The sequence below is a fragment of the Sminthopsis crassicaudata genome, chromosome 2, assembly GCF_048593235.1.
Source record: "Sminthopsis crassicaudata isolate SCR6 chromosome 2, ASM4859323v1, whole genome shotgun sequence".
Taxonomy (NCBI): Eukaryota; Metazoa; Chordata; class Mammalia; order Dasyuromorphia; family Dasyuridae; genus Sminthopsis; species Sminthopsis crassicaudata.
The window spans coordinates 439327682-439353940 of NC_133618.1; the positions used below are offsets into that span (position 1 = coordinate 439327682).

Sequence of the window (26259 nt, forward strand, 5' to 3'; positions counted from 1 at the left end):
TACAATCTCATTTTATTTTTACTACCATCGTAGGAGCTAGGTGCTATTATTATCCCCCTTCATAGGTGAGGAAATCAAGGCAGAGAGTAAGTGACTTGCCCAGAATGACTCCAAGTTCTATGCTGTAGCCACTGTGCCACCTAACTGTATTAATCTGTTCAGCCAATAATAATTGGCCCCACTAAAGCTGATGGGCAAATGGAAGCTCAAGACTCCCACCTAGAAGTGTCTGATAAATCATCCAGTCAAATGGGAGAGTACCCAACCTTACAAACACATATAAATGATATCTTTCCTGTACTGATAACTATCTAATAACATTTGAACAGCACATAAAAATATATATGCATGCACACACACACGTCTGATCTATCTATTCTCTTTTAGAAGACAGTACTCCATCCAGTGATAGGCTATAAATTAGAGGCTCATAGAATTAAGAATCAGAAGGAACCTCAGAATTCATTAAGTCCAACTTGCTCATTTTATGGACGAGGAAACTGAGTACCACAAAGGTTCTGTCTTGCCCAAGATCACTCAGGAATAAGTGGAAGAGCTAGGTTTTGAACCTGTGTCCTTGGGCTTGCCCATCCTGGTTCTTCTCCATTATCTCCCTTAATAATAATTGATATTTATATAGCACTGTTTTGTATTATTAAAAACAACATTTATATTATTTTATGTAAAATATATCATTTCATCTTTCACAAAAGTGTTGGGGACCTTATTCTAGATATTTTGACATTGTGTGAATCTCACAAGAACTGTCATCACCTTGTTCTTGTTATGTTATTAGACCATCTTTTTTCTGTTTTTCTTTTTCTACATGGTTCTGTTATGATATCCTTTATATCACTTTTCCTGCACAATTTTTGTATTGGCAATGGTTCACATCTTGCTCATGTGTACTACACTCCTCTCCATTGACCCTCTATTTTAATTCTTCAGAAACTGTGGCATCCTAGACTCATGGTCATACAGCATCATGGGAAAAAATGCTGCTATTAAAAATGATGGGCCATTGCCTCAGAGAATAGCTTCAGGTATTTTAAAAAACATTGCCATCTCCCAAAGGCAATATAGCCCATTCTCCTCCCCTTGTCCAATTCTGAGTTCATCTCATTGATCACCTGTGGCATCTGTAATGCTATGTGAACTGATGGCTCTTCATGGACTGTCCATCTAAATGTATATCACAATTTAGACAATGGACACTCATTATTAACTTGGTTTTCCCTTTGTAGATAATTAAATTGAACTCTTTAGCATGACTGTGGAGTTCATTTAGAAAACTGTCATGCTCTAGGCTTCGATGCAAGCAGAAAATGTCAACCACATACAGAAGCATCTGAGGAACCTCACAATCCATGGGGAATCCGTCTTTCATTTAGATTTGTGCTGAATACATGCCATGATTCTGGCAAACAACTTTGGTACACAAATATCTCCCTATTTAATGCCTCTTTTGATGTTAATAATTACAAGGTCATATAGCAAAGTGATTTCTCTTAAATCATTCAAGCATGTGTATGTATGTATATATTTTCAAGTCTCTCATAGATGCTTTGGAGATTTGAAGGTGAGGATGATAGTTACTTTTAATAGCAGAAATCTAAGAGTTTACAAACCAAGACAACTGAGATTTTAGAAACTTCAGGCTTCTTTAAACCAGTACATATAGACTGTTGGAAGCTATGATATAAAATCACAAGAGACTTGGAGGAGTCAATAAGAACTTTTATATCTCATTATTTGCCTCAATGTATCTTCCTCAAAGACTGTGTGTTCAAAGTATATAACCACAGAACGTTTAGGCTAAACAGATGCAACTTTGCACAAGGCAGCAAATAGGGAATGTTAAAAATTGACTAATTTCCCAAATGCAATCCATCCTACTCTCTTGCTCCTATTCTAGGCAAATCCATTTTCCATTTTCAGTGCCTCTCCCAGATATGCACTAATACAGTTTAATGAACCTATTTGTCACAATCTGGACTATAAGAAATTTCCAACCATTTAGTTTTTCCTGCATGGATTTTTGGAAAATCAGAAATCTCATTGAGGAGGTCTTGTAATGTTCTAGAATTTGATGTGATCAGTTCAATGTCATCTGAAAAAAAGAAGAAGAAAAGGAATATCTGGGGGGACCTCACCATCTAAATCTTCCATTTGAACTTTGCACAAGATATCCTCTGTGTCAATAGCTAATAACTTTGATAAAGATGAATTTATGTATTACTTAGTGTCAATAATCATTAGGGTGATTGCATATTGTTATTTCTGTGTTTATATTTAATAAAGTATAATACATATGGGAAGTAAAATGGATAAATTTGAATACATGAAATTAAAAAGGGTTTAAATCAACAGTCAAAATTAGGAGGAAAGCAAGAAGCTGGGAATGATTTTCACAGCAAATTTCTCTGATAAAGGACTCATTTCTCAAATTTGTATAGAAAACAACGTCAAATTTATAAAAACAAGAATCATTTCCCAATTGATAAATTGTCAAAGAACATGAATTGGCAGTTTTCAAAAGAAACCAAAACTATCTATAATCATATGAAAAATACTCTAAAGCACTATTGATTAGAGAAATGCATATTAAAACAACTCATATCTATCAGATTGGCTAACATAACAAAAAAGGAAAAAGACAAATTCTAGAAGGGATATGGAGAAATAGATACAAATGCATTGTTGGGAGAGTTGTGAACCATTCCAAAGAACAATTTGGAACAGTCCCCAAAGGGCTACAAAATTCTGCATTCCCTTTGACACAGCAATAATACTACTAAGTCTGCATCTCAAAGAGATCAAAGAAAAGAAGGCCCTTTTGTACAAAAATATTTATAGCATTTCTTTTTGTGGTGGCAAAGAATTGGAAACTGAAGGGATATCCATCAATTGGGGAATGGCTAAACAAAAGATGGTATATGATTGTGATGGAATACTATTGTGCTCTAAGAAATGAAGAGCAGGATGATTTCAGAAAAACCTGGAAAGACTTATACAAACTACGCAGGGCAAAGAGAGCAGAACCAGGAGAACACTATACACAATATTATTGTACAATGATCAACTTTGAATGATTTAGCTACTCTGATTAAGACAATGATCCAAAACAATTCCAAACAATCTGCGATGAAAAATGCTATTTACTTTAAGAGAACTGACAAATTCTGAGCACAGGTTGAAGCATATTTTTATTCAGTTTCATTATTTCTCTTGCTTTTTTTTTTTTTTTACAACATGACTAACATGAAAATATTCTGCATGATTTCACATGTATAATTGATATCATATTGTTTGCCTTCTCAATGAGTGAGGTGGGCAGGGTGAAATTTTGAAATTCAATTTAAAAAAATGAATTTTAAAAATAAAAATTATAACTGGGAATACTTAACAACAAAAATAAAAAATATAATTTAATAAGTAAAACAAAGTATCATGTATGAACCTAATATACGCTTAACAGAAAGAATTGGAAATAAACTGGGTACCCATTAGTTGGGGAGTGGTTGAAAAAAATGGGATATGTGAATGTAATTGAACAAAGAACTGGAAATTCAGAGGGAGTCTGAATCCCAACTGATAAGTTGGGAAATGAACTGAAAAAATTTTGGTATATAAATGTGATGGAATGTTTTTGTGTCATAAGAAATGAGGACCAAATTCAGAGAAACCTGTTAGGACTTTGCATAAATTGATGCGAAGTGAAGTACCTAAAAGTAGGAGAACAATTTATAAAATAATGATATTATAAAGACAAAAATTTTTCAAAAATTTAAGAACAGTGACCAATGTCATGATCAACAATGATTCTAGAAGACTGATGATGAACCATGCTTCCTACTTCCTGACAAAGCAATTACAGATTCATGATGCAGAATTAGATAGACATTTTTGAACATGAACAGTGTTGCAATTTGTTTTTCTTAACTATACACATTATGAGAGGTCTGTTTTTTTCTTTTCTTTTTCCTTTTAAATTGGGTGCTAGATGGAAAGGAATGGTAATTTGGTAATTTAAATTGGTAATTGGTAATTTTTTAAAAATAAATTTTTAACAAAATTATCCCACTTTCCATCTATTTTTTTCATCCTTGAAAGCTTTTAGGATACAGAACTCATTTGGGTCTCCTATCAATTAATTGGTAAATTGGTAATTTAAAAATAAAATTAATGGAAAGTAATGAATTATCACTGCTTTAGAAGAAATAATAAAAAAATTAACAAAAATTAACAAATATTAAGAATTCAAAGAATCTTGGGAATACTTAAATGAACTGATACAGAATGAAATGAGTAGAGCCATGAGAACAAATTATGATAATGGCAATAATATGAAGGAAAATTATAATAGATTATAATAATTAAATAAATTAATTTATTAATTTATTTGAATAATTTATAATAATTATAATAATATAATAAATATATAATTATAAAAATGTAATCTGATTGCAATCCTTGGGAAAAAGCATGCCCTTTTTCTTCTTTTTCTATCAAGAATATAAAGATTTAGGGGAGGGAGTAGAGGGAGGGAGGGGATAATTTGGAAAAATGATTACAAGGGATAATGTTATAAAAAATTACTCATGCATATATACTGTCAAAAATTTTTATAATAAAGTGACTTTGTTTTCAATTTAAAAAAAGAAAAAAAGAATATAAAGATTTTAAAAATATGACAAAGTAAGCAAATACATCTGTTGTTTATGTAATCTCAATTTTTGTATAACATATCAATGAAACAATGAGAGAGTGCAGTAAATAGAGCACCAGGAAGACCTGAGATCAAATTCAGTCTCTAAAACTCATTAGTTGACTCTGTACAAGTAATTTTACCCTTGGTTTTCATCAGTTCCCTCATTTGTAAAATGAAGATTATAATAACATCTACTTTCCAGGGTTGTTGTGAGGTTCAAGTGAGATAATTATAAAGTGCTTAACACAGTGCGTAGCATGTAGTAAACATGATATAAATTTAGCTATTTTTATTATTATAATACATGGTTTTCTTTTTTTGAGACTAGATCTCATCATCTTATCCAGAGTAGAAGGGTAGAAGTGAAGTAGCTAGTTATGGGGTTCATCCAAAACAAAAGCTTTGAATTGATCCCTTTATTATTAGAGTCCAAATGTAGCTGTTCTTTTGACGCTGATGAAAATAGATACAGAAATACAGACAAATTTATCCTACTTTCCATCTATTTTTTTCATCCTTGAATGCTTTTAGGATACAGAACTCATTTGGGCCTCCTATCAAGCTTTCCATAGGGGGACAAAACTTTTAAAAAATCATAATAGCTTACGTTTAGATGTAGCTCACAAATTGCTTTAAATCTGTTATCTCCTTTTATCCTCACAACAACCTGTGAGAGAGCTGCTATATTTATTCTTATCCCCATCTTCAGAGATGAGAAAATTGATACTCAGAGAGGAAATGTCCATAGCAGAGTAAGATGGAAACCCATATGTCTTTATCCAAATATCTTTAGCCCTTACCACAGAGAAAAAGTGTGGCGTAATGGGAAGAACTCGCTGTCAAAAGTCTAGGTTCAGACACTAAATCATTAGGTGATCTTGAGCAAGTGCCTTTTCTCAGGACCTCAGTTTCCTTCTTTGTAAAATGATGAATAAGTAGATCCAAGATGAATCAGAGGAGAAGAGAGAAATTATAGAGGGAAAATCTGGTAAACTGTCAGATTACCTTCGGTATAGAAAAAATTCTCAGAATAAACATATTACAAATCTGTGTGAATTTCCTCATAGAACTGTATGGAGAAAGAAAACAAGGAAAATGGAAGAGTTTTGGTTTTTTTTTTTCCTTAGAAGTAAGCAGGCAGTTTAAAGTATGTCCTATTACTGATAGAGGCTGCCTGAAAGAGTACTTTTGGAAGAAAATTGTCCTGAAGGCCCTAAATAAACCAGAATTATGATCCAGGACAAGAGAATCTTTACTTTCAAATTGAAGGATACAGAATGAGTTAATAAAATCTACATCATATTGGGGGCAGACTAGGTTTATTGATTGAAAACATTTGAAAGTTATTTAAAAGTACCTCTTTCAATATTGCTCTAAATTGTGGACCATTTTGAACAAATACTAATTATATATAACATCAGATTTTTGTGTGTTAATTGGTTTTGCTAATATTTTCCTTTTCTTCCTCTTTTTAAAAATTCCTTGTTAGAATAGGTGGCTCTTAGAGAGAGACATGAGGGAAATCTAAGTGATGTTAAAACAAAAGATATCAAAAAAAAATCTATTCAAAAGAAAATATAATAATACATGATTATCAAATGGCATCCTTAGCTATTTTAATAAAGAGGTTGTTTTTTTTTTCTAAAGTGTGATGAAACATATATAGCTTTGTTTAGCATCTAAGGTTATTCAAATACCTGAATTCAACAAAGGTTTTCTGCTTGTACCTCTTTCCATCTACTGTATCATCTTTTGGACTGTCATTTCCATGCTATTTATTGTTAGTGGCTTGGTAAAATTATCCTTTTAAAACTGTCCATGAAAGAAGTCAGTGTTTCCATGTCTAGGTCAATATGAATAAGATGCAGTTCATTTCTGAGAGCCTTAAAAACTGTTTAAATTTACCTCTTCTTACTCTATCAAGGTACCCACCTGGTACTGGTGCTGCATCTATTCAAGATATGGATAGATAAATGGCATGACATCAGCCTCTTGTTCACTTACTGGTAAGCATTCACTAGTCACCAGTAGAGAGGACAAGGTTTATACAAAGTCCTCTAGGATTTTAGAAGTGCAGAGCCTTCTTCCTGCCTTGAAAGACTTTATAACCTCATCCTCTTTTTCTGTAATTATTAATATTTCTTCTTCAGAATCAAGATACTCTGACTGGAATGCTCTTAGAGATAGGCACTATTTCTTTCCCCTTGGAGTCAGGATTCATTGAGATGGGGCCAAATCTTTCCTTTAGAAAACCCCTAAAGATGGGGACCATTTCTTCTCCTAGACTGAAGGGGCATTTTCTTGGCCTCTGAGGAACAAAGCCTGAGAACTAGGGATCTAAAAACCAAAGAGACAGGTTCTGGACTATAGTCATAGCCATAAACCCTGAGTAGATTCTCCCAAACTTGGGGATGACACCCAACTTGAGAGTTTTTTACATTAAGCCATTAATTCCTGTCCAGGAAACTTAGACTTGTTGACCACCATGCAAAATATATGCACTAGTACTTGGGTATCCATCCTGAAGCTCTCCTAAAAGCCTAGGATTCAAGAGGAACATTCTATTTAAAGTCACCAAAGTATTTTAGGGAAATTTGGTGTCTACTATTCAGGATAAGGAGGTCAGAGATTGGTATTTCTTGAATTTCTCAGTCTGTCCTGTGGCACTACCTACAAGGCTGCTTGGCTTTGAAAACCTCCTTCCTCCATCATTTATAGAACCAGAGATTCTCAGAGTTAAATGGGACCTCAGAAGTCCCCTAGTCCAATGCTTTCTTGACATTCTCTACATTATCACCAACAAGTGTTTCCAGGGCAGCCCATTTACTTGTGAACAGCTTTATTGTTAGTACATTTTTCCTTTACATCAAATCTTAAATCTGCTTATCTGCAATTTTCAATTGTTACTGCTCCTAATTTTGCTTTTTGATTAAGAAAAACAAGTCTGATCCCACTTCCACTCCCCTCCCACCTACCCAAGTCTTCTCTCTTCCAGGGTGAATATTACCAGTTCCTTCAACAGATGTACTGGCATTGAGGTCTTTCACCTATTCCAGCTGCCCTCTTGTGGATGGTTTCTAATTTATGAATGACTTTAATTAAGGCACCCAGAACTAAACACAATCTCCTAAATGTGGTCTAACTAGGGTAGGAGACAGTGGGACTGTGACCTCTGTAGGCTTGGTGGTCACTGCTTCTCTTAATGAAGCTTAAAATCACATTATCTTTCTTGGGCCACAACATCACAATGAGCTTTCAATCCATTCCAACCCTCCAAACTTTCAGGGACTAGGTTTCCATTTGAAGTTCTTCCAATCCAACACATTCAAGTGGATAAAACTCTTGGGGAGAGGGACTGAATCCCAATTTCCTAGCCCTTTACAGGGTTGGCACCCTGACCTCCTTCCTATAAGCCATAAGAAATAGGAGAGAGGGGTGACTGGTTTGAGATTTGACAACACCAACATCTACTGCTGAGAAAGGTTTAGACTGAAAGAGGCCATCTAATCTAGGTCCTCTGCCTAAGGGGATAAATATAAATTTGAGCAAACTTTTGGATTTGGGAAAGGAAGTGGGGCCAAAGAAGGAGGTGATGACTCAAGAGACAGAGATGGGAATACAGGAGGCTGGAGACTCAGGATTCTCAGGACCTGAGGTGTGTGAGAGGATTTTAAAAACCGGGCAATGAAGGACTGTAACTGGAGAGGCTCAGAGGGTCTTGAGTCAGAGAGTCTACTTTGGTTGAGATAGAAGGAGCTCTGCAATCAGTGACACAGTGAGCTAGGTATCTAAGGATCCAAGGGATTTATGATTTGGAAGGCTGTGGTCACCCGGACTGGATGACAGTGACAAAGAGATTTGGGATGGAGAGGATGAGGCAGCGGGAGCTAGGATGGCAAAGTTGATGCTTGAAGAGGCAGCACTAGGAACATTGAGATAGATCAGGCTAGAGATTCAGGGACATACAGAACAGGGGATGATGAGCACAGGGGACTGGAAGACTGAAATTGTAAAGGGTGATAAAGAGAAAACTTGAATTGGGATGTTAAGAGAGAGGAGGCTGAGTTTGGGTTTAAAGGGTTTGGGGAAGCTGGGACAGAACAGAGAAAAGGGAAAGATAGGGTAAGAATGAAGAAACAGGGAAGCAGAAAGGCCCAGTGAGGCTTGCTGGATCAGGATGGGAAGAACATTTGAGTCCTTGGGGGTGAAAGTGGATCCCAAAGGGAAGGTCTACTATTGGAAGGAGGCCCCACAGAAAGGAAGTGATTCTTCTTTTTAAGGAGTCATAGGAAATAGGAAAAAGATGGAGAGAGCTGGGCCATATGGAAAAGTGCAGAAAAACAAAGATGGGGCTACTAGGACAGAGAATACCCTTCCTCTCTTCCAAAACCTCCCAACTTCCTTGAGTTCCTCTCTGTGCTTTTCCAATCTCGTACTTCCTTAAGTTTGGTGGGAATAGAAGAAATCTGCCAGGTAATCAGAGCCGTGTTGGGGGAACAAAAGAGTTCAGGTTCTTACTTCCTCCTGAATGCCAAGAAGGTACTAGATAGTGGAGTGACTATGGGAACTCATCAGATAACTATATTGATTTCATTCAAAATAATTAATCTAATGAAAAAAGATGGGAGACAGTTTGGGGGAGAGGGTGCCAGACTACCCATTGAATGCTGAAGAACACGGAAAAGAAAGAACACTCCAAGGTCCTTGAGAGGTCATCGAATGCATCCCCCTGTTTTCTAGTAAGCCACTGGAGACCTAAGAAAACCTAATCAATTTCCCCTTCCTTTCCAGGTACCGAGTTCCATCTCCCTCCACCCACCCACCCCTGCTGTCAATTTTTCCCAGACCTAATTTTCCCAGATCTTATTTTCTCCTGCTACAGTCCTGGTCCCTTCTCTCCTTCCCTGCCCTGCTCTGTCCTGGAGAAAGGGACAAATCTGGGCGCTCTCCTCAGCACGTCCCTGACGGTAGAAATATACTTCTCTCGGCAACATTCCCTCCCCCCCTCCCAAAAAAAAAGAAACCCGTAGCAATTTTCTGCCCCAGGATCCAAGATAGAAGTGTGGAAGCAGGGGGATGGGAGGAGATGTGGGGAGGAGGAGGGGAAGGGAGATGGGGAGGGTTGAATCGGAGGAAGGCAGGGAGGGGGATGCGGGTAAGGGATGGAGGACAGATTGAGATGGGGATGGAAGCAGAGAGGATGAAGGAGAAGCCGAGAGGAAGAGACAGAGGTGCAGTTCGGAGAGCGAGGGTTAGAGGAGGGCGAATAGTGGGAGGATGAATAGAACCGGGATGCAGAGATGGGCCCGCGGTGCTGCAGTCGGTCCAGGTCAGCCGCGGTGGGTCGTGGTCAGTCCCGGCTCCGCGGGGCCTCCCTCACCTGTGTCTGGGTCCCCCAAGAACGCGTCTTCGTCCTTGCGGCAGCGCAGCGGGACGGCAGGAGCCGGCTCATCCTCCGGCAGCCGAGGGAAGCTTGTGATGCTCATGTAGTCCACCGGCGAGTACGCGCCCAAGGCGCTCTCCTGGCTAGCCTCCTTCTCCGCCGCCATCCTCACCCTAATCTGCCCCAGCAGCGCAGCGGCGGAAGTGACTGCGGGGCCTGGGCGAAGGGGTGGGGGATGGGGATCAAGGAGGGGGCGGGGTTTGTGGTCTGGGGGCGGGGCCTGAGGCCCTTGGTTGGGGGCATAAGGTAGGTGCCCCCATTAAGTGGGGCTGTGTCCCAAGTTGACCCTGAGTCTGAGTAGCTGTCATGCCCAGGTAGAGGCTTGGAGTTGGGGAATGAAGGACAGTGGAGAAGAAGAGATGGCTCTCAGGAAGGTCTCTGATCCCAGGAGGTGCCCAGTAGATCATGCTTCTTTTTCCATGGCTTCCTCCTAGTTGTGCCCAATACCCATTCATCTTTCATTTCTGTTTCTCACTCATTGGAAACCAATATAATTAGCATTCCATTTGTTTCCTTTCCCCACCTCTTCAGATTTCCATTCTCATCTTTATCCCTAGGTCCAATTCCAATTCTAGTCCTATCCCCAAATCTATCTCCATAACTCTTTCCTCATCCTCCATCTCCATGCCCATCTCTATTGGTATTTTTATACCAATCTCCATCTCCATTCCCATCCTCATTCCCATCTTTTATCTTCCATTTCATTCTTATTGTGGATCATAGATTTAGAGCTGAAAGGGATCTTTGAAGTCATCTTCTGCAATACTCATTTTATGGTGAGGAAATCAGAGAGACATTAGTCAACTTGCTCAAAGTCTTATACATAGTAAGCGGAAAAGGCAGCATTTAAACCTAGATGTCCTGACTCCATATTCAGTGCTTTTCTCATTACACAATGCTTCTGGCCTTCCTTCATTCCTAATTTTAACCTTATCTCCAATTGCATCCCCATCCTAATTTTCATCCCCATTCTTGGCATAACATATAAATTAATAAAAAAATTAACTGAATTTCTAAAAGATATAGTGACACAATAACAGTAAGAGACTTTAATATTCTTCTTCCAGAGTTGAAAAAATCTAATAGAAAGGGAACACATAGAATTGAACAAAGTGTTGAGGAATTTAGAATTTACAAAAGATGGAGGATTCTGAATGGGATTGCTAGATAGTATATTTATATTATATTAGTAACACAACATATTTTCAAAAAGAGACCATTTGTTAGGGAGCAAAGAAATTGCAATGTAAAAAAAGTGAGAAATAAGCACATCCTTTACAAAACATAATGAAATTTAAATAGTCTTCAATATAGGGAACACAAACAAAAGATGCAACCTACGTGCAGACTTAAAAATGAAATCCTAAGAAGTCAAAAAATAAATCATAGAAACAAGTAATAATGTGGTCATAACACATTTCTGGGGTACAGCTAAATTAAAAATTGTATTCTTATAAAAATACATATTTACTGCAACACACTTGAAAAGCAGTCTTCCAACCTTTGTTTGAAGACTACCTGTGGAGGAGAGCTCATTATCTGCTAAAGCAACTCCTGCTATTTATGGATAACTCTCATTACTAGGAAATGTTCCTTTATATCATATTTAAATTTGACTTTTTTGCAACTCATACTCATTGCCCCCCAGTTCTGTTTCCAGGAGCTGAAGAAAATAAATCTACTTCCTTAATGTTATCTTTCTACATGTTAGTATTTCAAGTATTTTAAGGAAAAGATCACAGTTGATCTGATTCTTCATTTCTATAATCCAAATACTCTAAATTCCTTCAACAGACCCTCATATGATACTTACTGAAAGATCTTCACCATTTTGGTTGTGCTTTTATGGAAATTCTCTATTAATGTCCTTCCTAAAATGTGGTATTTAAGCACAATACTCCAAATGTACTATGACCAGAGCTAAGGAGTGTGGATCTCTTTAATACTAGAAGTTATGTTTCTTTTGAGACAGTTTAGGATCAAATTAGTTTTTTTTTTAATTATCATATAATTCTGTTGATTCACTGAGTTTCAAAGTCAATTTGATTGCCCATCTTATACTTGAGAAGTTGATTTTTTAAACTCAAATGTAAGACTTTCATTCATCTCTATTAAATTTCATCTTATTGAATTCTATTAGAATCTATTAGCATTAACTATCCCTCCCAATTTGGCAGCAACTGTGATTTTGATGATAATCCTCTCATATTTTTATCTGAGACATTAATTTGGGGTTGGGAGGGGAAGAAAGGATCCAGATCTGTGTTATTATTTTTTGTTTTTGAAGAATAAAGATGATCTTTAATTAATTTGCAAATAGCTAATACCTAAATAACACTGGCTATTATCTGAGGACCTAGAAGTTCAAGAAATGAGAAGGAAACACATGAAAATTTTTACAGTTCTATCAGAGTACACTATTCATGTGAATAGTAATTTTAGGTTTTTGATACTTTAAAAAAAATCAGAAAATAGCATTTAACCAAAAGTGCCTGTTATCACTGAAAAAATCCCCATCAAATTTTATGAATGAAACAAAAGCAATGTGATTTTCCCATAAAATATTCATCAAAAAGGATAGCTGAAATCATGTTTGGTATCAATGAAAAGCTATGAGATAGATTTGTTTTTCCAAGTTTGAGGAAAACAAAGATTACTTCCTATATCAGATAAACATAGATGCAGATGCCTCGATTTTGTGGAAATCAAATTGTACTGACATGGTAAAATAAAATTAGCTACATTGTATTTCACAACTAACTTCTTACTTTGAATCTCATCATTTTTCCTCTCCCCAATATGTTCAATAGGTTTAAATCAAACTAAAATACTTTAGTGGAATGTTTTATCTGATATTTGCCAAGTTCCCCAAGTTCTGTGTTCAAGAAATCATCCTGCAATTAAACCCATGTCAGTATAAGCTTTTGTTAATAACTGAGGAAACTAATTATCTAATAACTTTTGTACACTACAGGATATTTTCTTATACAATCGGTATTTTTTGAATAAGAAGATAGTAAATATACTTCAACTACAAAGAAATAAAACCCAACTTTAGAAAAATACAGGAAATTTTTCAATTTAAAAATATATTCCTTTGGTTAAAAGTCATCTCCTTCATAACAATTCATTTATGGTCCAATATCACAGCATGCTCTACCAATCCAATTTAATCTTCTAGTAAATATGCCAAACTTGTAGAATAAAATTTTTGTCCAGTATTTTAGGAGGGGGGGAAGAGAGGTGTCACTGGTTTTGTAGCAATAAAATACTTTGATTTTTCTAAAATAATCTAGTTGCAAAAAATTTCCTTGCTTTCATCCTAAAAATGATTCTTACTATCACTACTTTAGAAACCTGTAGTACATGTAGTTTTCTTCAGATACATTATACCCAAACTTTTTATAAAAACCAACATTTTGTGGAAGACATTCAAGGGTAATTTTGTAACAGTTCAGTTTTTTACTTAACAGAGTAAGAGTTGACAATAACAGTTTTCCCAGTTGCTTCCCTCTACATTCATCACCCACAACAACATCTTCTACTCTTCCTTTCTTTGCACACGAATGGATAAATTTATGTTCTATTATCAGAGTAGCTGTAGCAACAATCTGCCCTATATTGACATCTTCCACAACTGTAACATAATAATCCCCTGATTTCCTCATATGCTCAAATGATCTCATAAATTGCTCAGGGCTGACCACTCAGTCAGCTGACGAAGTACCTTAAAAAATCCTCTGTTTAGATCTGCAGTACAAAGAGGCCTCAAAACCAAACCATCTCCTGGGTGTGTTGGGAAAATGGCTGGAGAAAATGTTGCAGTATTCTGGCTCCAGTTCACCTCTTTCAATAGACTTGGGTCAAACAAAGGTGTTTCATCAGGTTTCATGACTGCAATTAAGGCCTTGCCGAGCGAACAGCGAATCAGCCCCGACCCAACTCGGCCTTGCCCCTTCCAGCATAACCACAGTCCGCACACCGGTTCCACACCCGATCTGTGTTATTTTTTAAGGAAGCTTTAAGTGAGGAATTTTCTCTGTCATGACAGATGGAGCTAATCTTAGAGTATTTGGTTAGAAACCATTTGAGTGATTTACATAGAGAGAGATTAAGTGATTTGCTAGCCATTGTCTGGTGTGCATCAAAAGAGGGACTTTTCCATACTCTGAGTCAGTCTTTCTGTCAATTATACCAGTGTATTACAATAGGTTAAAAAATACAGGGCCAAATACAGATTCCTGAGGTCACTATTGGAGAGCAATTTTCAAATTCACATGGAATGGAATACTATTGTGCTGAAGAAAACGATGAGGAGATAGTTTCAGAGAAACCTAGGAAGACTTCTATGAACTGATGTGAAGTGAAGTGAGCAGAGACAGTAAAACAATTTATGCAGTAGCAACAATATAATAAAGATAATCAACTTTAAAAGACTTAATAACTCTAATCAAGATGATGATCAACCACAATTCTAAAGGATAAACATGTTTACCCACCTTCAGATAGATGGATTTAGATTATAGATTGAAGAATATTTTCTTCTATTTCTCTTTTCTTGAAATATGGCTAATTTGGAAATCTATTTTGTATATATTTGTAATGGATTTTATTTTTCTTGACTTTTCAGTGGGTGGGAAAAGAGGGAAGGAGAGGGAAAGAATTTGAAACTATAAATAAAATAAAATTGAATTAATAAAAAAAAAAAACCAAAGACCAAATTCATATGGAACCATAATCTACCTATTTAACAGATCCAAACCTAGCAACAAATGTAATTGTAAGGCTGAAGTCAACCCAGAATCAGTTTTTTTTTTTTCTTTAAATTTTGAGTTCCCGGGGGGGGGGCCCAGCTAGGTGGTGCAATGGATAGAGCACCATTCAGGAGGACCCCAGTTCAAATCTGGACTCAGATACTTAACACTTCCTAGCTGTGTGACCCTGGGCAAGTCACTTAACCCCAGCCTCAGAAAAATAAATAAATAAATTATTTTGAGTTCCAAATTTTCTTCCTCCTTTTGGCTCCTCCCACACCCTATGAGGAAGCAAGCAATATGCTATTAATTACATGTAAAATCATGCAAAAATATATTCTCATATTAGCCATGTTTCCAAAAAAACAAGAGAAATAAAATGAAAAAATTATACATAAATTTGTACTCAGAGTTCATCAATTCTCTTTCTGAAGGTGAATAGCATTTTTCATCCTGGGTTCTTTGAAATTGTCCTGGATCATTGTTTTCATCTGGGTAGTTAAGTCATTTGTACTTGATCATTGTTACTGATTATTGTTGTTACTGATACATTGTTACAATATAGCTGTTACTGAGTATGTTCTTCTGGTGTTGCTCACTTTACTTTGCATCGGTTCACATAAGTTTTCCCAAGTTTTTTGGAAATCATCTCCTATGTCATTTCTTAGAGTATAATAAGTATTCTAATACAATCATATACCATCACTTTTTCAGCAATTCTACAACTGATGAGCATCCCTTAAATGTACAGTTCTTTGCCAGTACAAAAAGAGCTGCTAAAAATACTGTTTTTCTTTTCTATGAACACTTTGGGATATAGACCCTTTAGTGGTTTTGCTGTGTCAAAGAGTATGCACAGTTTTATAGCCCTGTGGGTATAGTTCCAAAGTGTTCTCCAGCAATATTGAACCAGTTCACAACTCCACCAGTAATGCATTAGTGTTTCTCTTTCTCCACATCTTCTCAAGCATTTGTCCTTTTCTTTTTCTGTCAGCTAATTTGATAGATGTGAGGTATTTATCTTAGAAATGTTTTAAGTTGTATTTATCTAATCAATACTGATTTAGAGCATTTTTTTTCACATAACCATGGATAGTTTTGGTTTCTCCTTCTGAAAACTGTTTATTCAGATCCTTTGACAACTATCAATTGGGTAGTGACTCTTATGCTTTTTATAAATTTTATTCAATTACTTATATATTTGGTAAATGAGATTTTTATCAAAGAAATATCATTAAAATTCTTTATTGATTTCTTATTTTCCCTCTAATTTTGCCTGCATTAGTTTTGTTTGTGAAAAACTTTTAATTTCATGGAATCAAAAGTATCCATTTTACTTCCAGTGATCCCCTATATTTCTTGTTTAGTCACAAACTCTTTCCTTATCCATAGATCTGACAGGTAAACTATTCCATACACTCTTAATTTGCTTATGATATCCACTCTTTATGTTTAAATCATGTGCAATAAAAATTACATGTAATAAAGGACCAGGGGGAAATAGGCCAAAAATTAATTGGAAACTAAATAATCTAATCCTAAAGAATGAGCAGATGAAATAACAAATCATAGACACAATTGATAATTTCATCCAAGAAAATGACAATAATGAGACAATATATCAAAATTTATGGGATGCAGCCAAAGCAGTTCTTAGAGGAAGTTTTTTATCTCTAGATGCTTACTTGCATAAAATATAGAAAAAGAAGGTGTCTAAATCATGTACCCATTTCAACTTTATCTTGGCACATAATCTAAAATGTTGGTCTCTGCCTAATTTCCTGTTTTACCAGCATTTTTTGTTGAATAGTGAGTTCTTGGCCCCAAAGATTAGATCCTTGTATTTACTCAGCATCAGATTATTGTGTTCATTTACTTCTGTGTATTGTGTACCAATCTGTTCTATAAGATCAATGCCTTTGACACCACACTTTTTACCTTTAGCACGCAACCCAGCACTTGAACCTCAAAAATCAGGCCTCTTACCTCTAGAACCCAGTACAACAACAAACATTTTGCTGCTTTGATCTCATCTGCAAATAGGACCTCTGGTACCAGGTTCTTCCCCAGTGTTTGAAAGTAAACTCATTCTTTCTTTAGCCATTTATAGGACTTTTTAAAAATAGTTTTATTTTTTTCTAATTGTATATGTATATTAACTTTTAAAAATATGCATTTCTTTATGAATCATGTTGAAAGAGAAAAATCTGAATAAAAGGGAAAACCATGATAGAGGGAAAAAAAAAAAACAGAAAAAAGAAGTGAACATAGCATGTGTTGATTTACATTCAATCTTCATAGTTCTTTTTCTGGACGCAATTGGTATTTTCTATCCAAAGTTTATTGGGATTGCCTTAGAACTTATAGGACTCTTTTTTTTTTTTTTTTTTTTTTTTTTGAGTTTCAAGAACAATTTTATTTATTCTGAGTTGCTGGTGAGTCACATGTGTTTTTATTTTTTATTTTAAAAATTTTATTAAAGCTTTTTATTTACAAAAACAAATGCATAGGTAATCTACTTAAAAGACTCTTAAGGGTGGAAATTCTACCTCTTCCTTTCTATCCTATCCTATGACTACCTTTTAAACTTTTTATCTAGTGATACAGGTTAGCAAGCCTAGATGAATCACACTTCTTTTCTCTGATACCATTTTCCATTTTTTCAGTCCCATGCCCATACCAAATTCATTAATCTCTGTCTTCTTTCATTATATACTCTGGAAACCCTGTTCAGACACACACAAACTTTCCTTTCTCTTTAGAGCTCTTCCTTTTATACTCTTATCTTCTGGTACTTCTGGATCATTTTAGGAAATACTGCATCTTTATCTATCTTCTCCATCACTGGGTAGATCTGCTTTTATATATTATATTATGATACTGGACCAAGAGGAGGAATGGGAACTTTCCTTGTTATTTCCAAATCTTCTTTCTGTTGTCAATACTCAAAAACTTCTTCTTTGACGTACACCCTATCCAAATACATTACCCTGTCTAGATCTTGGTGGTAGTTATCTATCAGTCTTGACTCACAGTTTTTTCTAGATTTTTGCTTTCATTCTAATCTTGTTTGCATTTGTTTTGTTTCTGTAAAAACCTTTAAATGTAATAAAAATTATACATTTTACATCTCTTAATACTCTTTGTCTCTTGTTTGATCATAAGTTCTTCCCTTATCTATAAATGTGACAGGTAAACTATTCCTTGCTCTCCTAATTTTTTTATGTCACCTTTTATATCTAAATTGTGTACTCATTTTGACCTTATCTTAGTATATGATATGAAATATTAGTCTGTATTAGTTTCTGCCAAATTGTTTTCCACTTTTCCCAGCAATTTTTGTCAAATAGTGAGTTCTTGTCCAAAATTTTGGATCTTTGCATTTATCAAATACTAAATTCCTTCATTACCTACTATGTATTGTTTATCCAATCTACTCCATTGATCCACCACTCAGAACCAGTACATCCCTTGCCTTCAATTGGAAGCAAACATGAAAACACTACCATTGCTCCTAACATCTTCAATTTCTTGGCCTTGTATGCATAATTTTTGGCAATGCCTTCTAGGTTCTTTCTGGAAGTACTATTTGTGTTCATGTGAACCACCCAGAGTATGTAGGAGTCACTCATTTTTATAAGTCTTGAGAGGTTCTCTGTTGTAAGGATGCGGTTCCCACAAAATAAGAGAAGGGAATTGTAAGGGCCCTTTAAATGGGCAGTGCCATGGCACAACAGAAGATTGAGATAGCTTCGTAATGGGTGACGGCTCTCTCTATCGTTGGCTGTGTGTGTGAGACCTCACAGGCCCTTTACAAGCCCACTGCAGACAGCAGTCGCTCTCTTTAACCTGGCTCCCTAGCCTGGGGTGGCCGAGCCAAGTGGATGGATAGCAGAGAGGTAAGGAGTTTGGTAGTGAACATGTGGGTCTTTAGACCAGGTGTTCACTAGGGAACCAACAAGTCAGGGCATCAAGTCAGGGCATTATGTGAGTAGGTATAATAAAAGCTTTTAAGATTACACGTGGCTGTTCTTGAGTGCACTACTGGTTATTAAAGTATAGATTCAAGAGATCGTGGCCAGAGACCTTTGAAGGCCTCAGAGGAGGCGAGCCGGGTAGAGTTGACACTGCAAAGGTCAGTGGTCAAAGGTACTCTGTTGGGCCTAGGGCAGACTAGTAATTGTAACTGCCAGGAGGGCATGTTATACTCTGTAATTTTGGATACATGCCCTGAAAAAAGCAACAGATTTCTTTGTTGTTAATATCAAGTTAATACATAACTTCTTCAGTTCCCTTCAGCAAAGAATGACATATTCTGTTTTCTTTCTTTTCTGACTCTCACTGGATGATATCCCATGGAAGCATCTCCATATCCCTATCCCCATTCCTTGGAAGACAAGAATCTTCTTCCTTAATGGAATACAGCTCTATCCTTTTCAAATTTTCTTCTTAGCTACAAGTGTTCAATGATCCCTCTTCTTCTCCATATCATATTCTTCTATTCTTCAACTTTCTGACAAAAGTCAAGATTCCCCCCTCACTCTTGAGATTTTTATTCTTCTTGATTTTCACATGTAAAACCTTTTATTGTTATTGTTTTTTAATTTTAGGAACAATTCATTGTCCTGGAAAATCTGGAGTGTGGAAAGATATTTCTCAAGCCATCTTAACCTTTTTTTTAAACAGGAAATCAGTTTGCACTTTTCATAATCAGTAGTCAGCTGATCATGGCATAAATACAAATGGAAAACATTCAGTGCAAATCATTGCCTTTTTTGTTTTTGTTTATTTGTTTGCAGGTAATTGGGGTTAAATGATTTGTCCCGGGTCACACAGCTAAGAAGTGTTAAATGTCTGAGGCCAGTTTTGAACTCAGTGAGGCTGGATTTGAATTCAGCAGTGCAAATCATTGCAACATTACTCCTACTCTACACGCTTGCTGATAGTATGTGTTTCCTCTACTCTTCCTTCTTGGGTTGATTGCCTTCAATTTTTCCTCAAATTCTTCTAAATTTCTCCTCTCCCTCTTGAATCTTTTTTTTTTTTTTTTTTTTTTTTGTAAATCCAAAGTTTCCCAATTTCTTCACAATTTCTTTCTTCTTACTGATTTCAAGTCACTCTCCTACTTCAGTCTCTTCTGCCACACTACCATTTCCTTTGGGGAAAAACAAACAAGTCAACCCTACTGGCTCCTTTCCATCTCTAACCTCTTTTTAACACAAATCAAATCTTCAACAACTATGCTCTTCCTATTCTCAGACCCAATGTTCACTCTTACCCGGAGAAGCCTCATATTTTTATCTCTAAACCTGGCTTTGTGTGACTTTGAACACAAAGTGATATTGGTTTTCAATCCTGTTTTTCATTTCATCGTTTCCTATGTTTAACTGAAAGAGTATAGAAGATGGAATGGATTTGCTACAGTCAAGTGATTATGAAAGGATCTGAACAGCTTCTAGAAATTCAGGAATTGAAATTCATACCAGACTTTGGTGGCACCTGAGCTCAATGGGCCAGGAGTGAACAAGTTACTTTGGAATGATTTATTTTACTTAGTCTTTTAGTAGATCAATTCCAACAGTTGAGAAATTGTATCCTACAAGCAAGTGAGGGACTCCATTTATCTATGCTGCATTTAGAAATGAATTTAATGAGTTCAATATTTGTAGTAGCCATTTTAAATTTGAACCCACTTTCCCCAGGAATCAAGGTGGTAGAGCAAAAACTGTATCTTGGATTTGATGTATTTCTATTTTTATTAAATTTGCTCAGCAAATATCCCTTTCTAGAATCAAATTAACATTAAGTAGTTATCTATGATGTCAAGAAGTTAACAATGGACTAAACTGATAAAAGAGTGCTATCCCTGCTATTGATGATACCGAGGAGATATTAATGAAAAATTACACAGGAATTTTAATCTTTGGTGTTTGACATTGAGGAGAACATCCTACAGTAGGGGCTCAACCAGGTAGCATTAGAAAAACAAAAGTAGGTTTTGAACTGAATCTTTTATTTTTCAATTTATGTGTGCAAAGATCAATTTCAACATTCATTCTTGCAAAACTTTGTGTTCCACGTTTTTCTCCCTCCCCTTCCCTCACCCCCTCCCTTAGATAGCAAATAATTCAATATATGTTAAAGATATACGATTCTATACATATTGCCATATTTGTCATACTGCACAAGAAAAATCATATCAAAAAGGAAAAAAAAAAGAGAAGAGAAAGCAAACAAAAAGCAAACAAACAGCAACAAAAAAGTTGTGACCATTGTCTCTATAATCCTCTTACTGGATGCAAATGACTCTCTCCATCATAAGTCTATTGAAACTGAACTTATTCACCTTATTGTAGAAAAGATCCAAGTCCATCATAGTTGATAATCACATAATCTCTTTGTTGCTGTGTACAATGTTCTCTTAGTTCTATTCATTTCACTTAGCATCATTGAACCGAATCTTGAAAGAAAACAGGGAAGTTAGGAGACAAAGGTGAAGAAGGTACATGGGGGAATTCCAATGCAAATGCACCAAGGCAGGAGATAGAGTGTGCTATAAGGAACATGTGACAAAGAAAAGCAATTAAACCAATTTGCAAAGCAACCATGTCTACCATGGTTTGCAACATTCCACATCCTCAGTTCTCCTGGCCAATGAAAAGAGAAAGGTTTTTTTTTTGTTTGTTTGTTTTTCCTTTGTTCTATGGGGTCAGAATGGGTCATTATAATAATAAGATTTTCAGCTTTGTTTTAGTCATTTTTATCATTTACATTATTGTGATAATTGGTGTTTATTATTCTACTGGTTCTGCCAAATCAGTTCATACAATTCTTCCCATGTTTTTCTGAATTTCTCCTATTCAGAGTTTCTTTTTTTTTCTTTTTAATGTTTTAAATTCTCAACTTAACAAAGATCATATAAAAAAAGCATTTTCATATACAAAGCAGAATGGAAAATGAGGCTTGTAAATGAATCTGTGATATTCTCTTTGTGATACTATTTAACTTGTTTTTCCTTTTAAGTAAAAAATAAATTCAACATGGAATTTTCAAAGTTGTCTATGTGTTTTTTTTTAGCCTTCTGTTGTGTTCTCTGTGTTTAAAAAAAATTTTTTTTTAATCAATAAAAATCCTCCTTTCCTTCCCACTTCCTCCACACCAATTAAGAAGGAAAGAAAGAAAATCAAAACCTCCATTACAAGTGGTGTTTGTTATTGTTATTATTCAGTTGTTCAGTCTTATTTGACTTTTCATGACTCCATGGATCATAGTACACCAAGCCCTTCTATTCTCTATTATCTCTCAAAGTCTGTCCAAATTCATGTTCATTGTTACCATGACAGTATTTATCCATTTCATCCTGTACCTTCCCCATTTCCTTGGGGATTGAAAGCTTTTCCAGCATGAGGATATTTTCCAATGAGTCCCATCTTCTCATTATGGTCGGTATTTAAGCTTTAGCTTTAGTTTTTGATCTTCCAGTGAATAGAATTAACTTCTGAATTAACTTCTTTGAGTATTGACTGATTCAGTCTCCTTGGTGTCCAAGGAACTCTCAAAATTCTTCTCTATCACCACAATTTAAAAATGCTAATTCTTAAGCTCAGCTTTCCTCATAGTCTAACTCTCACCAACATATGTTACTATTGGAAAAACCATAGCTTTGACTATATAGATCTTTGTCAACCAGGAGCTGTGTCTTCTTTTTAGTATATTGTCAAAATTTGCCATAGCTTTCCTTCCAATTCATGGCTGCAGCCATATCTGCAATAATCTTTGAGTCAAAGTATACAATCTGACACTGCTTTCTTTTCTTCTCTTTATTTGCCAGGAAGTGATGGGATCACTTGCTAAAATCTTAGATTTTCTTATGTTAAGCTTTTCAAGCCAGCTTTAATACTTTTTTTTTCTTCCTTTCTGATCCACTGAGGTAAATTTTTATTGGCCAGAAAGAAAGCAAGTTATTTTATTTTATTTTAAGACTGATTTTCCCATTTCACGCAAGAAAACAGAACAGTAGTCACTCATGGACCTACTGATGATTGGCACAGAACTTTGATCCATTTTGGTTCCTATCTGGACTGCTTTTTTTCTTTTCTTTTCTTTTAATAATATAGCTTTTTTATTTTTCAGAACACATGCATTCACTCTTATAAAACCTTGTGTTCCAGATTTTTCTCCCTTTCTCCTTCCTTCTTCCTCCCTTAGACAGCAAGTAATCCAATATAGGTTAAACATGTGCAATTCTTCTAAACATATTTCCATATTTATCATGCTGTGCAAGAAAAATCAGCTCAAAAGAGGAAAAAAATGAGAAAGAAAAAACCAAGTAAATAAACAACAACAAAAAGTAAAAATTCTATGCTGTGATTCACATTCAGTCTCCCATAGTACTATCTCTGGATGCAGATAGCTCTTTCCATCAAAAGTCTATTGGAATTGCCTTGGATCACCTCATTGTTGAAAACAGCCAACTCCATCACAGTTGATCATCACATAATATGGATGTTGCTTACATTCTCCTCTTAAAAATGGGAATAGTCAAGATTTCTATATTGGCCATGCCCCCTAAATATATCTCAATTTGTACTTTGACTCTAACACCTCTCCTTCTGGAGAAAGATAGCATGGAACATTATCAATCCTCTGGCATTGTGGTTGGTCATATTCATGGTTTCTCACAGAGTAATAACATACTATCAATTGACATACCACAATTTAATCAGTAATTCCCAAGCAAGGTGTGTCCATTTTTGATATCACAAAAAGTGCTACTATGAATATTTTGGCATATATGAGACCTTCCTTTCGGTCTGATTTTTTGGTGGGGTTCAAACACTCAGTAATGAGACTATGAAATCAAAAGTTCTAGAAATTTTCATGACTCGTTCTTAATAATTTCAGTGACTTCTTAGATTCCTATCAAATGGAAGCCTTTTGTTTTGGTCTGTACTATCTAGATTCTTGGTGGGGGGAAGGGAAGGCAATGGGGGTTAAAGGACTTGCTCAGAGTCATGTAGCTAGCAAATGATGTATCTGAGGCCAGACTTGAACCCAGGCCTTCCTGTATTCAGGATCAGTGCTTTATCCAGTGCATCATCTAGCTGTTTTGGATTCCCATACAATTATAGATAGTAATAATTGGTGGGGGGTTTTGTTGTTGTTGTTGTTGTTGTTGTTTAGTGCTTTGCAAAGCACTTTACAAAAGCTATCTCATTTTGTCCTTACAATCACCCTAGAAGGTACATGCTATTATTATCCCCATTTTGTAAATGGGAAAACATTGGTGGTTAAGTGATTTGCACATGGTCATACAGCTAGTGACTATCAAAGACAGGACAAATGTGAACTTGAGTCTTTATGAGTCCAATTCTCTATCCAATGTACTGTCTAGCTATCTGTGATCATCCCAAGTCAAACTAATTTTTTTTTTTGATCACAGTTTCCTTTTTTTATGTTCACTACTTATCACTTTAATTCTAGATTTTTGCTAGTAATCAAAATCAAACTCACTGGTTTATAGTCTGTAAAGTCCACTCTCTCCCCTTTAAAAAAAAAAAAAATCAGGTTGATATTTGCCATTCGCTCTCTATTTTTATTTATTTATTTATTTTTGCTGAGGCAATCGGGGTAAGTGATTTACCCAGGTTCACACACTAGAAAGTATCTGAGGTCAGATTTGAACTCAGGCCATCCAGACTTTAGGGATGGTGCTGTAACCACTGCTCCATCTAGCAGTTCTTATATTTACCATTCTCTAATTTAGTAGTACAGAACCCCTCACTTACTCCACTGTCTTTTAAAAGTCACTGGTAGAAATTATTATTCCCACCTTGAAGTCCCAATCCTGTCCTCAATTTTTTCCTATTCTTGCTCTCTTCACAGACTCAATCCCATTGTCATTCCTTATCTTATCCCTATCTTCACCTCTAACTTCATCTTCATTTTCAAGTGGTTTTCATATAAAGAAATGCAAGCTATCAACAGCTCACATAAAAGAAATGCTCCAAGTAATTTATAATGCATATCATAAAAACTTGGAAATTTGACCTCATTTCTGTAAGATTATCAAAAGGTGGCAAAAGATAAAAATCAACCATGGATCAATCAATCAAGGAATGTTAATTAAGTATCAACTCTGTGCCAGGTGATAAGTATTAGAGATACAAATATAGACAATGAAATGGACCATCTCCCAAGAGGCTTACTTTCTAGTGAAGAAGACAATAAGTACATATTAAAGTATATAGTGAATAAATATGAAGTGAATAAATACAAAGTAATTAAATAAAAGGTAGTTTGAGAGGAAGAGAACTAGCAATCAGGAAAGATGTTATATAGAAGGTGGTACTTAAGTGTCTTACAGGATGGGAGAAAATTTTTTTTTAGCTTTTTGTTTACAAGACATATGCATGGGTAATTTTTCAGCACTGATCCTTGCAAAAACTTCTGTTCCAACTTTTCCCTCCTTCCCCCATCCTCTTCCCTAGATGGCAGGTAGTCAATACATGTTAAATATGTTTAAGTATATGTTAAATACAATATATGTATACCTATTTATACAATAATCTTGCTGCACAAGAAAAATCAGATTTAGAAATAAGGTAAAAATAACTTGAGAAGGAAAACAAAAATGTAAGTAGGCAGTAACAAAAGGAGTGGAAATGCTATGTTATGGTCCACACTCATTTCCCAGAATTCTTTTGCTGGGTGTAGTTGGTTCAGTGCATTACTGCTCTATTGGAACTGATTTGGTTCATCTCATTGTTGAAAATGGCCACATCCATCAGAATTGATCTTTATATAGTATTGTTGTTGAAGTATACAAAGGTCTCCTGCACCTGCTCATTTCACTCAGCATCAGTTCCTGTAAGTCTCTCCAGGCCTCTCTGAAATCATCTGCTGGTCATTTCTTACAGAACAATAATATTCCATAATCTTTATATACCATAATTTATTCAGCCATTCTCCACCTGATGAGCATCCACTCAGTTTCCAGTTTCTTGCCACTACAAGGGCTGCTACAAATTATTTTTGCACATGTGGGTCCCTTTCCCTTCTTTAAGATCTCTTTGGGATATAATCCCAGTAACACTGCTGGATCAAAGGGTATGCATAGTTTGATAACTTTTTGAGCATAGTTCCAAATTGCTCTTCAGAACGGTTGGATTCGTTCACAATCCCACCAACAATGTATCAGTGGATGGGAGAAATTTTTTTGAGATAGAGATGAAGAGATGAAAACACAAAACAAGTGACCAAGATTGGCATGTGAGCAATAGAGAGAAGGTCAGTCTGGCTAGATTTCAGAGGGCAGAAGGAGTAGTAATATCTGATAATTTTGGAAAGAT

General features: G+C 35.7%; 1 protein-coding gene and 1 pseudogene across 2 annotated transcripts in view; both read right to left on the reverse strand.

Annotated features, from left to right (window-relative positions):
• GGT7 (gamma-glutamyltransferase 7) overlaps positions 1–26259 on the reverse strand; it is a 57180-nt gene that overhangs the window by 29515 nt on the left and 1406 nt on the right. Inside the window, exon 1 of one of the 2 annotated variants that reach the window (XM_074292461.1) lies at positions 10092–10297. The exons of the other annotated variant lie outside the window; for it this stretch is intronic. Within the exon in view, the coding sequence (XP_074148562.1) occupies positions 10092–10260 (169 nt within the window). The 5' untranslated portion in view covers positions 10261–10297. Of the gene's footprint in view, positions 1–10091; positions 10298–26259 lie in introns of those variants that run through there. 2 annotated transcript variants of the gene reach the window in all.
• LOC141553582 (glucosamine 6-phosphate N-acetyltransferase pseudogene) lies at positions 13387–14122 on the reverse strand (annotated as a pseudogene).